Source organism: Triticum urartu, chromosome 5A (assembly GCF_056163025.1).
Source record: "Triticum urartu cultivar PI428250 chromosome 5A, HENAU_Tu73, whole genome shotgun sequence".
Lineage (NCBI taxonomy): Eukaryota > Viridiplantae > Streptophyta > Magnoliopsida > Poales > Poaceae > Triticum > Triticum urartu.
In genome coordinates, this window is record NC_141877.1 from 551,617,241 (window position 1) to 551,631,305 (window position 14,065).

Consider the following 14,065-nt stretch of genomic DNA (forward strand, 5'->3'; position numbering starts at 1 on the left):
AGGGGCGCCCAAAGGGAATGAGTATCCAGAGACTTTTAGTTCCAGCACCTTTGGTTTGCCCTCTTCCTTTCTTCGATCGGTAAGCTCTCCTGAGTACCCCTCTTTCTACTCTCACATTTCTAGAAAAGAAATCTCGGGCCCTAAGAAAGGATCAAGAGCCATGTTCTCCCTCCCTCGTCTATTACTCTCCTCCCATACGTTCCCTTTAGTCGTCACAATGTGTTGTTCCTTCACGCAGGTCGCGGGCAGAGGCTAGTGGATGATGGCAACATGTGATGGCCGGCGAAGGAGGGACATCGAGGACATTGTCTCGAGGAACCAACCTAAACCTTGTCCTCGACCATCCTTTATGGCTTCACCAAATGTCCTTCGCCCTTGAAGTTCTTGAACCATGGTTGTGACAGCCTGGGAACGGAAGGACGTGTCATGGGCCTCCACGATTAGGAGGGATAGCGGCGGCGGCGGTGGCGGTGGCGGCTGGTCGCTCTCGCTCCAGTGACGATGTGACCCTTTCTCTGTGTCGGCCTGGCTCCGCTGCAAGGCAAGTATGTTACGAATTTCTAGCAGGAGAAGATGAAGGAGGAGAACGAGAGGGAATAATGGGGCACGAGGCATGGAAAATTAGTCCAGCAAGGCTCGGTTTGTGGTTGTTAAACTGTGTGGTGCGATGCTACTTTTTATTATATACATCTATAGATAATCTGCCATGGAAAATTAGTCCCAAAAATACATAGGCAGAAACATGTTAAGCAGATGGGATTACGATGCTTCATCCGTTTCTTTGTAGTTTGCATATAAGATTTGGTCAAAGTCAAAACTCTGTAAAGTTTGACTAGCTTTTCTTCACACTATGAAATCAATATTATTAGATGCATGGTGAAATTAATTGTCATAACATATAACTCTTTTGTTGTAGATGTTGATAATTTTTTCTATAAAGTTAGTTAAACTTTACAAAGTTTGACTTTGATCAAATCTTATATGTAAACTAGAAAAAACGAAGGGAGTAATCCACTGCAATGTCAAACACAGTCTAATCCTTCTGAGTTGATGGTTAACTCATTTTCTTCCGGAATCCGCATGCAAATGCGTGGCGTTCCCTGATCTTTGTTGTGTGGAAAACCAATACAAGCATCACACAGTAATGGTGAAACGCACATACAACAGCAATTGACACCAAGTTTATGCTTGACATATATGGCAGTACCGTCATAAGTTTGCATTGAAAGCTGGAGCCTCCCATCCCATGTGTAGAACTATTACTGCACGGGTGCTGTAGACCTTCATACCAGCCGTCAATTTCCATCTGACCGCCTGCATTTTACCTACTTAATTCTGTTAATAAAAAAAGCCTTTATGCATTCAGATAATTGCTTCCGTTCACACTGCACACCACGCACTAACTAGACTGATGAGGCAAGGGCGAGCAGAAGACCTCACCGCCGGCGAGGGTTCGTATATCCGGCCAAGCGCACTCCCTCACCGAGCGACGGTCCGGCAGATGGCCCTCCATGCCCGCCTGCTGCGCCGCGGCTGTGTCCCCGGCTTTCTCAGGATCTGCCGCAAGGCGCCGTTCCCTGGGCTCGCCGGCCGACGCCGTCGACGGCAGGTATGTGGGAGCACTCCGCCTTCCTCAGGCCGCGCCGCCCGACGCCCTCCACCTCGATGGAAGCTGCCCGCTTCCTCCAGCCTCTCGCAGATGGGGATCTGCCGGCCCCGCGCCGCCACCGCCCAGGAAGGAGCTATTCCTCCGCCTCTCCGGCGCGTGGGAGTCCGCCGTGCAGGCGCTTCTCGAGCTCGGGAGAGGCACCGATCAGTACGTGGCTATCTCCTACCTTGTAGTGTTTAGCATGACAATATGTTTGGTCCCTTGTCCATTGATCTTGTCCGTGCAAATCTTCAAAATTATATGTATGTAGCTTGTGTTTCTGAATGTTGCTGTATTGTGGTCTAAATATCTTACTGCAATTGCATTTGATTTGACTGCGCTGTTGTGTCGTCGTCTCACTATCCATAGAGATTTTGGCATGGTTCTGACTAGCAAATTTCTAGACTACTGTAAATCAGGTTTTGATGATCTTAAAACTATTTGAAAAAGGCTAAGTTGAGGTTCATCTCGTTTGGAAACCAGGATACTGTGATGCAAATGCTAAGTCCTTGCCAATTCACACATCAGCAAAACTAGGTGCTACTCTACTTCTATTTTTCCTGACTTTAAAACAGATAAACAGAAGCAAACGTTCCTCTTCCTTTCTCTTTGCCTACAGGAATTACAAATACCAGAATAGGATGCAAAGGCTGCTCTCTCTGTATTTGCCTTAAGTACTAAACACATAGAAGGAATTACTAGCTGCATTTCACAGCTGTAGTGACGACTGTAGTTGTGGTTGACGTAGAGGAGCCGAATCCCACAAATGCATGACTCTCATCTTATTTCCCTATCAAACTATTATCATATTGGAGGAAAATATGGATTCTTTTCCAAGTCCCAAATGTCATCGGCTTCACTCTGTAAATTAAAGAGAGACATAACAGATTACACAAAAATCATATTGCTTACAAATGGATTTTAGGAATTTTGGACAAGATAAGTGGAATACCGTTAGTAAACGAGCATAGTACCCATAGTCCCGCAAACCATCTGCATTTGTTCCAGTCATTTTCTCTGTAGGTGCTTCGCATTGTGCAACTGGAATGTACTTCTCTCCTCTCTATGCAAAATATAAATCAGAACAAACATTAGTTGAGTTATTAGTAAATCTATAGGCTGTTTCGATAAGTGATAAGAGATTTACAGAAGAAGATTGTTTTCGGGAATGACTTTAGCTGCCCCTTTTTTCCTTTTACTAGGATGTTGATTATCAAGCCATGATTTCTTCCTTTTTGAAGTCTTCTGCTGAATTTCCTTTTTCTTCAGGCAAGCTGTTTGCAAACAAATGTCTGGTTCCTGAGATATGGCTTCAGTTCTGCATGTAGTAGTAGGAGCTTTGTCTTCAACTTGCTTCTTTAGATTCTTCAAAGCATCATCTACTAATTTGATGCACTCTTCTGATGCAACTGCTTGGGAAGCTATGCCAAGGAACTCGTGCATGAAAAACTTCAGCTGCTGCCTATCTTCCGATCTAGGGTCTTCCAAAACAATGTTGCCATGGCTGTTTTGAATAGTGCCGCTTCGTGCTTCTCGAGTCCATCGCTTCAAAATATAGTGGCTTGGAAGATACTTAATATTCATGACATCCAGAGCTTTCAAAGCATGACTACACAATATACCAACTCTTTCAAATTGGCCACAGCTACATAGAACTTTTTGCTCTTCATCAACTATAACTTTGCATTCTTCTTCATAAGAGCATTCCGGGTCAAGATTGGCAATTGCAACAGTATATGCATTGTCTTCCTCCGATGGCTTGATGTACGCTGAGATGGATCTTTCGTATTCATTCTGAAAATCTTCAAATATGCTAGGTGTGTAAACTTTGCTTGCTTGTATTACTGTAGGAGTTCTTATTCTAACTCTAGGTAATTTTTTCCTCGACTCATATTCCTCATTTACCTCTTTATCTCTCTTTCCTTGCACAACCCTCTCTACGTGCTTGAAAAAACGAAGAATGTCAAGATCAGACTTCAAATGGTCTTTCAAGTCACTATTCAAGCTCTCACTTAATTGTGTGCTTCTCATGCCTATAGTGTAAGCATTTCTCATGTAACATCTTGCCCATTTCTCTTTTACTTTATAGATACTGTCCAACCAAGTCTGTGTATCCACATTGATTCTTATGGCAGTGAAAGCTTCTTCAAAGTCTTCCTCTTCCTCGTACTTGTACATGCAAGCACTGAAATCAGCAAGTACATTTGGGCCATCCTCGTCTTTTTTCTTATGAGGTAAATGTTTGATGGCATTTTGCATTATGTGAAAAGTGCACAATCCATGCCATGCTTCTGTAAATACCGCCCGAATTGCATTACCCATTGCTACGTCCTGGCCAGTAAAGATAGTTCTAGGCTGTTTTTTGTTATGTATGGATAAGAAAGTGTTGAACAACCATTTGAAGGATTCAAATGTCTCGTCGTATAGAAGTGCAACACCAAAAATGGCCATTTCTCTAAAATGGTTGAAGCCAACAAATACACCAAAGGGTCTGTACTCTTTATTTGTCCCAAATGTAGTATCAAACGTAACAACATCACCAAAGTGAGCATAGTCAATGATCATCTTTGCATCAGCCCAGAAGATATTTGCTATTTGTTCATCGCAATCGTGTTGTACATCATATTCAAATGCAGGATTCTCATTTTTTTTTATCTCGAAAGTACTTGAGCATACTTCCAGCTTCACCATACGTCAACTCCCTTTGACGCTTGGTTCGCAAATAGTTCTTGTGATCACGAGGTGTGTAGGTAAGGTTTAATGACCCACCAACTTGCCGACTTGCCAGCTCATGGGCTGCTTTTGGTACAATTCCTGAATCATCTGCAGTTTCAATGTCAAAAGCTTGCAAGGTCGATATCTTCCGTTGTGATGGCATCAAGTGGCATGTTCCAGGCAATTGCAAGACATGGTTGTGTTCAGTGACTAACTCGTGTACTTCGCAATTTCCTGTTTCTCGGTCGATGGTGATTCCCATTCGAACTTTACAACCAGTCCTTGTTTCTGCACGAGGACGCTTGGTATTATGATCTCTTTTGTCTATTCTTCTGTAGCCCTCATTGGAACAAACGTATCTCGCGGAAGTGATTGCCCCATCAAGTTTGCTCTTATTTTCATAATTTACCCTTACGTCAAAACCAATATGACCTCCATAACAAGTCCAAAATCCCCAGGCCTCTTTTGTGGAATTAAATTTCATACCAATTTGAGGCATCCAACTAGGAATCATATTTGTCCTGTAAAAAATAGGCATATCTTAATTTATTTGTCTAGTTACACTACAAGAAATATGATGATATGGCATGAGAATTTAACAAAATTGAGTGTACCTGTTTGAATCTTTGTTGGAGTTGGTCATATTCTCCATTACACCTTTTCGTTTCCTTCTTTGTAATCTGAGATAGTCAGTCTATAGGAATTCTCTTGCTGCCTTGAGAACATGAATACAGTTAGAGCATATGTTACATACCTCGAGATTGATCGTCTTTTTTTTTTGCTAGGAGAAGGAAGGCAAAAGGGAGATCATCTACATTAATCTCCTGTCAAGTATTGGAAATCCCAAGTATTTCATGAGCAAAGCACCTATGGTACAACTTGCATGTAAAGATCTAACTACATTCATGTATTTTATCTTGAGATTATTCAAAACAATAGAGATCACTTCTGTTAGCAAAGCACCTATGGTACAACTTGCATGTACAGTTCTGACTACATTCATGTATTTCATCTTGAGCTTATTTAGAACAATAGAGATCACTTATGTTCAAATATATTTTTTCACTCTAACATCATCCAAAAGGTGCAGGAATAAATTTTGGATCTCCTTCCTCCCTTGTCACTACTGATTTTCTACTAGTTGTTTGGAGGGTTCGGCTCCTCTGCAATTTAGCTACTGAATTTATTAAAATTGATGGTACCTGTTTGAATCTTCATTGCCGTTAATCATATTCTCCACTAAACCTTGTCTTTTTTTTTTGTAATCTGTGATCATATAGCAAAATCAGTCTAGGAATTCTCTTGTTGCCTTGAGAACATGAATAGAATCAGACCACATGTCACATACCTTGAGATTGATCAGCTTCTTTTTTGTTGCTAGGAGAAGGATGGTAAAAGTGAGTTCAAAAGGGAGATCATCCACACCACTTGCAGATCAGCGGGAGAAGAACAATCAATAGAGAGATAGGGCAAAAGGGAGATCTTTATGCCACATAAACTTGCAGATCAGCGTGAGGAGGACAGATATAGGGCAAAAGAGGATCTCTATGCCGCCCATAGATCAACATATACCTTGGTCACGTTCTGGCTACAAGAAGGATGATCAAGGAGGACTGGGGAAGACCGGCGGGACGAAGGCATGGAGATCGCTGTTTGGCGCCAATGTGCGTTCTGTTTGGTGCCAAGCAGCCGTAGGAGATATTTCACCGGACAAATTGGGGTGTTTGTTTTCATTCTTTAAAAGAATTAAGTGGGGAAATTAGAGCGGTCAGATTGGAATTGACGGCTGATGTAGATGTCTACAGCACCCGTGCAGTAATAGTTGGACTGCAGAGGAGCCGAACCCAGGAACGAGGTATCAGGAACTTTAATATCGCCTCCCTCAATTCCTGCACTAACCATCTGACTGCAGCGGGGATAACCACTTTGGAATCACCACGTATCGTCTTCTTTATGCTACTAGTACTAATAACTGGACCAACATCACGCGTTGGGAAGCAAAAGCCTCGAGACTGCTGTGACGGAGGACTACCACATCCCAATGACACGGTCTGCCTCGAGACTGTGTTCCCACATGTAATTGATGTGACCGTTCTGTTAAAAGTGTAGGACCGTAGTTGCATCGTGACATTGTAACATAGTTGTATTCGTTGGAATTGAGGCGCAGGTTGTTGGGTAGGATATACTCTATCTCATGTATAGCTTGGAGTAGAGGACAAGTTGATAACCAACCAACCACCTGCGCCATATCTTGTAATTGCTTTGCCTATATAAACACGAAGGCGTCCCTGCGAGGAGGCAACACGCTTAACGCAGCCAACTCTAGTTTTTACATGGTCATCAGAGCACTTCTCGAGATCATCCATGGCGACACCTTCAAACTCCTTCCCATCCTCTCCGTTTGTGCACGCCGTCTCTGAGAAGCTCAGCAAGAACAACCAAGCCCTATGGCGGGCGACGGTTCTGTCGGCGATCAGAGGTGCCCGCATGGAGCAGTACCTCGACCTCGATCACCAGGTGCCACCCATGCACCTTGAAGAAGCCACGTCCAATGGCAAAACCAAGACGAAGAAGCCCAACCCGGAGTTTCAGACCTGGTACGCTCAAGATCAGCAAGTCTTTTCTTACTTTCTGACAACTCTGCCCCGTGAGATGGCCATCCAGGTCGCTACCTGTCATACGTCGGCGGAGCTCTGGAACACGATTGCAGAGATGCTTACGTCTCACACCCGTGCCCAGACTGTCAACGTGCGCATCACCCTCGCCAATCTGTAGAAGGGGAACTCCTCTATCACCGACTACGTCGGGAAAGTTAAGTCTCTGTGCGATGAACTCATCGCTGCAGGGAAGAAGATCGACGATGATGACATCGTCTCTCACATCCTCGCTGGCCTGGACGAGGAATTTGATCCGATGGTCTCTGCTATGTGCTCCAGAGTGGAGCCGATCAGCGTGCCGGAGCTGTTCTCTCAGCTCATCAGCTTTGAGACGAGGATGAAGCTTCGCGGCGGAGTGTCACAGTCTTCCGCAAACGCTGCCACCAGAGGCCACGGGCGCGGTGGTGACCGTGGCCGTGGCCGCGGCGGCAACGACAACAACAGTGGTGACCATGGTCGCCCCTACATCAAGCCTGGCGGCTGCGATGGACAAGGAGGAGGCGGCCACTACAACAACAACGGTGGCGGGGGCAACTACAACAATAATGCCCCTGCACCTAGGATCCAGTGCCAGATCTGTGGCAAACTGGGCCATCCAGCGTGGAAGTGCTGGAAGCGCTATGATGAAGCCTACCAAGGAGGAGAAGAGAGGACGGCGAACCTGGCAGCACCTCAGTATGGGGTGGACACCAACTGGTACCTCGACAGTGGCGCCACCGATCACATCACGGGAGACCTTGAGAAGCTGACTGTCCGCGAGCGCTACACCGGGAACGAGCAAATCCACACTGCTAGTGGGTCAGGTGTGGCTATAGAACATATTGGTCACTCAGCTATTCGTACCCCTGATCGTGATCTCTACCTAAATAACATTCTTCATGTTCCAGAAGCTAGCAAGAGCCTAATCTCTGCTAGTCGTCTTGCGCTTGACAATGATACATTCTGTGAAATTCATCCTCATTCTTTTCTTGTTAAGGAGTGGGGAACGAGGAAGGTTCTTCTTCGAGGCAGGGGTAGATGTGGTATATACCCCGTCAAGCACAAGAGATCCAACGTCCAGAAGTAGATGCTCAGTGCCACCAAGATATCTTCGGATAGATGGCACCGACGTTTAGGTCATCCATCTCCTCTCATTGTCAGGAGAATTCTTAGTCAGAATAAGCTCCCTTGTGCTAGTTTTTCCAGTAGTGATTCTGTTTGTGACGCCTGTCAAAAGGGAAAAAGTCACCAGTTGCCTTATCCAAAATCAATAAGTGAATCCAAGTTTCCTTTAGAACTTATTTTCTTTGATGTTTGGGGACCTGCTGCTGAAACAGTAGGCAGAAAGAAATATTATGTGAGTTTTATCGATGACTTCAGTAAATTCACGTGGATCTATTTGATCAAACACAAGTCTGAAGTTTTTCAAAAATTTCATGACTTCAGCATCCTGTTGAACGACAGTTTAATCGCAAAATTCTTGCTCTTCAGACAGATTGGGGAGGGGAGTATGAAAAACTCAACTCCTTCTTCACCAAGATAGGAATATCTCATCATGTATCTTGTCCCCATGCACATCAACTGAACGGATCAGCAGAGAGAAAACATCGACATATAGTCGAAGTGGGCTTGTCCCTTCTTGCCCAAGCCTCTATGCCCTTAAAATTTTGGGACGAGGCGTTTATTGCTGCTACTTATTTGATCAATCGCCTTCCTAGCAAAGTTATCAAGCTTGAGACCCCTCTTGAGCGATTGTTCTATGAAAAACCCAATTACTCCTCACTTAGAATATTTGGGTGTGCTTGTTGGCCTAACCCCCCACCCTATAACAAGCACAAACTTCAGTTCCGTTTCAAACAATGCACTTTTCTTGGATATAGCAATCTTCACAAAGGTTTTAAATGCCTTGATATTTCAACAGGACGAGTGTATATCTCCAGGGATGTTACTTTCGATGAAAATGTTTTTCCCTTCGCTACACTACACCCAAATGCCGGTGCACGGCTTCGGGCAGAAATTCTTCTTTTGAATCCGGAGCTACTAAACATAACCGGTCATGGGGACAAACAGTATGCTGATGATCATTTGTTGCATAGTCCTACTTCTGACGGAGATAGCGGTGAAAAACTGCACTCCAAATGCTTGTGATTTTATGCAACAACAGCAGGAAACATCTGGCGGCGGGCACGAAGCAGATTCCCCTGGTCGCGTCGATTCTGGAGCTGACGCGCGAACAGATCCCCAGGCGGATCCTCTGACGCCCCAGGCGGATCCTCTGACACCACCCTCGCCAGAATCCGGGAACATCCACTCCCCAGGTGATGCCTGGCCCGGGTCTCCAGGCCGGTCGGGTGGGCCGGCTCCCTCTCTGTCTCCGCGCCCCAGTTGTCACGAGGCGGGTGGGCCTGAACCTGGTCGCCTGTCCCCCGCTGCGTGGCGCAATGATGGCGTGCGCGACCGCGCGCTGGCCCGTGGTCACGTGGCACCCGCTGACTCGTCAAGGCTGGATTCTCCTGATCCACCAGCGCGCGATCCAACATTGTTCGACCACGCGACAGACGAGGTTGTTTCTGCTGTGGCGGGATCGGGATCTTCTGCGGCCACCGAACCCGTACGCTCCAGCACACCTCCTCGGATGACTACACGAGCACAACGAGGTATTTCAAAACCCACAATTTACAAAGATGGGCCACTCAGGTATGATAAACACTTTAAATTTGCAAATTTTGCTGCTACTGGTGTGCCTCAAACTTTGACCGAAGCTCTGGGCAATGATAATTGGAAAAATGCCATGAATGTAGAGTATTATGCACTTATGAAAAACCAAACTTGGCATTTGGTTCCTCCTAAGCAAGGGAGGAATGTTATTGATTGTAAATGGGTATATAAAATTAAAAAGAGACCTGATGGCACAATAGATAGATATAAGGCTAGATTAGTAGCTAAGGGCTTCAAACAACGCTATGGTATTGATCATGAGGATACTTTTAGTCCTGTAGTGAGAGCTGCTACTATTAGACTTGTTCTGTCTATTGCTGTCTCCAGGGGATGGAGTCTTCGCCAATTGGATGTTCAGAATGCGTTCTTACATGGCGTTCTCGAGGAGGAGGTCCATATGAGATAACCACCTGGGTTTGAAAATGGTTCAAAGCCACATCATGTGTGCAAGTTGGACAAGCCTTATATGGCCTAAAGCAGGCACCTAGAGTCTGGTATTCAAGATTAAGTGCAAAGCTTCAGCAACTTGGTTTCAAGCCTTCAAGGGGTGACACTTCTCTTTTCTTCTTCAAGAAAGGGAAGGTGGTTATATTTATGTTAATTTATGTTGATGACATAATTGTTGCCAGCTCTTCACAGGAAGCTACCACAACATTACTATCAAATTTGAAAAATGAATTTTCTCTTAAAGATCTAGGAGAGTTACACTACTTCCTAGGTATTGAGGTAAAAAAGTTGCATGATGGTATTATGCTAACTCAAGAAAAATATGCCAAAGATGTAATCAGACGTGTAGGTATGAAGGATTGCAAACCCTCCAGTACACCTATGGCTATCACTGATAAGTTGTCATTATATGAAGGAGAATTACTAAGCCCACAAGAAGGAATTGAGTACAGAAGTATAGTTGGCGCTCTCCAGTACTTGACACTAACAAGACCTGATATATCCTTTGCTGTTAATAAAGTCTGTCAATTTTTACATGCTCCTACCTCTGTACATTGGACAACTGTAAAGAGGATATTGAGGTATCTTGAAGGGAGTGCAAATACAGGGCTGAAATTGTGTAAATCTTCTTCAACCACAGTAAGTGCATTTTCTGATGCAGACTGGGCTGGATGTCCTGATGATAGAAGATCCTCAGGGGGATTTGCAATCTTTCTTGGGTCGAATCTCATATCCCGGAGTGCAAAGAAGCAAGCCACAGTGTCACACTCGAGCACTGAGGCAGAATATAAATCTTTGGCAAATGCAACAACTGGGGTAATGTGGATTGAAACTTTACTTGATGAACTTGGCATTGGAAGAATAAGTGTGTCATGCTTATGGTGTGACAATCTTGGAGCAACATATTTGTCTGCAAATCCAGTGTTTCATGCAAGAACGAAACACATAGAGATTGATTACCATTTTGTACGAGAGAGAGTTGTACAAAAGTTGCTAGATATTCAGTTCATTCCAACAGGAGATCAAGTTGCAGATGGGTTCACAAAACCGTTACAAGTTAAGCAACTACAGGCCTTCAAGCGCAATCTGAACCTTGATACATTAAGATTGAGGGAGGATGTTAAAAGTGTAGGACCGTAGTTGCATCGTGACATTGTAACGTAGTTGTATTCGTTGGAATTGAGGCGCAAGTTGTTGGGTAGGATATACTCTATCTCATGTATAGCTTGGAGTAGAGGACAAGTTGATAACCAACCAACCACCTGCGCCATATCTTGTAATCGCTTTGCCTATATAAATACGAAGACGTCCCTGCCAGGAGGCAACACGCTTAATGCAACCAACTCTAGTTTTTACACGTTCTGCCGCTCACTTTGCCTGGTATGCACGTGTGCGTGCACCACCTATTGTGTTCTTAATTAAGCCTTCCCGTCTAATTGTACACAAATTAATCCAAAGGAAAAAAACCGTCCAGTCTTCATTCCTACAAACCAAACACATGTCAAGGAATATTTCCTCTGGTACTATTGAATCCTCAAAAATCATATACAAATTGAGCCCTAAGTTGTCATGAACCTTGCGCCGGTGCAATGAATTACCACAGTATGCTGAGATGGACAAGTATTCCTGGTTGTTATTCGCAAAAACGAGATAGTATTTCCGTGGTCGAACCTTTTTTTGGGATAGCTAGAGCATCAATAGGAATGCCCAAAGGCTCATAAACCTCTTTTTTTTGAAATGGAGGATCACCCCCGGCCTCTGCATCAATCGATGCATGCAACCATATTATTAAATAAAAACGTAACCAAGTCATGAGGTCCAAAGAAACTCATAAAATGAGCAGAATTCGAAATAAAATCTGAAAAACGCCACAACCGGCGATAAAGAATTGGAAAATGCCACATCCGGCGATAAAACAACAAGCTACGATGCCTACACACCTAACCTGTTATTAGCTCGCCATCCAAATCGGCTGAAGATAGTCCGTGCTACCGTCTCCCAACGGTTGCACCCAATAACCATAAGCTCCCTGAAATCCACATGAGTGAGTAAGGACCACATACGGATCCAAGTTGTAGCTCTGTAGATAACCTGCAAAAAATTGGTGAACTGTGTCCCATTAAAAATCATATCATTTCTAGTGTTCCATATAGCCCAGAGTAGTGCAGATACTCCTATCCGAATATGTTTAGCTAAGTGTACGTCCACTCCATTAAGCCACATCCCAAATAACGTATTTATGCTCCTTCAGTGTTGAACGTTCAAATCTATATGAATTGATCGCCATAATAATTTTGCTAGAGGACATTCGAGAAAGAAGTGTTTACCCGTTTCATTTTGATCACAAAAACAACACCTAGAATTGCCAACCCAATTCCATTTTGCCAAGTTATTTTTGGTTGGAATGACTTCTTTATGGACAAACCACATAAAGATTTTAATATGAAGCGGAACTTTAATCTTCCAAATGTGCAACGATCTCGACAATGGGCCGGAATCAATTAGGTCCGAATGCATGGTTTTCACTGAGAATATTTCATTCGTAGTTAACTTCCAGTGAATTGTATCGGGCTGATCCGATAGGTGAACCTCCATCAACCTACGAACCAGGTGCAGCCAAGCATTCCAATGTTTCCCTACTAGATTATGACATTACCGATGATGTATCGATGCGTAGGCTCTCATATTAGTGAAGCTATGTTCAAGAAATTAGTTTCTCATATTCTAGGTACTAGTTTCTGCAATTTAAGAATGAGTGTACACGAGCAATGCTAAAAAATCCAAGAAGGTGCAGAACCTATTGTCGACGATTCCCTATTTTTGTGATGGCACAATGGGTAAAAGACCGGGCATATGTAATTTTACCAAATTTTCTGGATATAGAATCTCATGATTAATGTACAATGTCTATGAAAATATGAATTACCTAGCAAGCAATGACAACAATCAAGAAAGTTTTCTTGTACAAACCGACAATAACACAAGCCTAATATATATCGTGATGATATATGAATTGTATTGCTGAGTTTGCTATGTATTATAATTAACTTCCTTTAAATGCGGGTGGAGTGAAAGAGCTAATGCAAGAAATGACTATAAACTCAATCTATCTTTTCCAGGCGAACTTATATTATTTCGAGTACCACATAGGCAGTACCCGAATAAAAATACCACAAGGCTAAAGAGACATGCATACAATGCAAAAGCTAAGTTACGACTCTAAAATGTATGAGGCAAATCCTTCGTTGCTCAATTCATCATACTGCGAAATAGGTTTGGGATGCATCCAGGATTTGCGCACCAACAAATTCATCAATCCGGTATGCAAAAAGTAGTTCAAAATCTATATGGTTCAATAGATATGATGCATTTCACAATTCTAAACTGTTCATATTGAAATTTGTATATTGCAGGCGCAGGTAAATGCAAGTGCGAAGAGATAACCCACTCGACCACGCTCAAGAAAGTTTTTGAAGCATATGCCCTAGTGGTGCGATGGTCAGTATATGCAGAGCTTCAGCATAACTTCTCGGTAAATCAAGAATTTTTAATCTTTATGAAAATTGAGGAGCAATGCATGCTTTCGGGGCAACACATTTGATATCTTACGATGATTGTAGTGATTTGAAACTCAATGATGTGCAACATTATCAAGTAGATGGATCAATGCATATGATCTCTAATTAGTGAAGCTACATTCAAGATTTAGCTTATATGAATATAGTGACACCAATTGAAGAATTGCTGTACCACAACATCGCTGAAGTTTCATGAAGGCGCTCAACCTAATGATGACCCAAAAGTATAGGGGGTCAATTGTAGCTCTTTTCGATAAGTAAGAGTGTCGAACCCAACGAGGAGCAGAAGGAAATGACAAATGGTTTTCAGCAAGGTAATGTCT

At 43.5% G+C, this 14,065-nt stretch overlaps 1 protein-coding gene and 2 pseudogenes across 9 annotated transcripts; 2 read left to right on the forward strand and 1 right to left on the reverse strand.

The window, feature by feature from the left end:
- Positions 1–1,307: 1,307 nt before the first annotated feature.
- On the forward strand, positions 1,308–8,258 carry LOC125510495 (retrovirus-related Pol polyprotein from transposon RE1). Of its 9 annotated transcripts, XR_015602673.1 has the most exons (5): positions 1,347–1,816; positions 2,918–3,688; positions 3,784–3,882; positions 5,149–5,235; positions 5,745–6,683. XR_015602673.1 is itself a non-coding variant. In XM_087521692.1 (4 exons), exon 4 carries the CDS (start codon positions 7,277–7,279, stop codon positions 8,084–8,086), a length of 810 nt encoding a protein of 269 aa, XP_087377818.1. In that variant the 5' UTR covers positions 4,164–4,398; positions 4,478–4,559; positions 5,149–5,248; positions 5,745–7,276; the 3' UTR covers positions 8,087–8,258. The 9 variants fall into 9 exon arrangements, 8 of the variants coding, with proteins under 8 accessions (XP_087377814.1, XP_087377815.1, XP_087377819.1 ...); XM_087521692.1 differs by lacking the exons at positions 1,347–1,816; positions 2,918–3,688; positions 3,784–3,882 and adding exons at positions 4,164–4,398; positions 4,478–4,559 and having other exon boundaries at positions 5,149–5,248; positions 5,745–8,258; XM_048675701.2 differs by lacking the exons at positions 1,347–1,816; positions 2,918–3,688; positions 3,784–3,882 and adding exons at positions 4,164–4,398; positions 4,478–4,559 and having other exon boundaries at positions 5,745–8,258.
- Positions 3,213–5,142, reverse strand: LOC147972783 (protein FAR1-RELATED SEQUENCE 5-like; annotated as a pseudogene).
- On the forward strand, positions 7,214–7,312 carry LOC125511828 (small nucleolar RNA Z247; annotated as a pseudogene).
- Positions 8,259–14,065: the final 5,807 nt, after the last annotated feature.

Bases quoted from the DNA above. Each gene is read 5' to 3' on its own strand.
- LOC125510495 (XM_087521688.1), top strand. From the start codon at position 7,277: ATGGTCTCTGCTATGTGCTCCAGAGTGGAGCCGATCAGCGTGCCGGAG.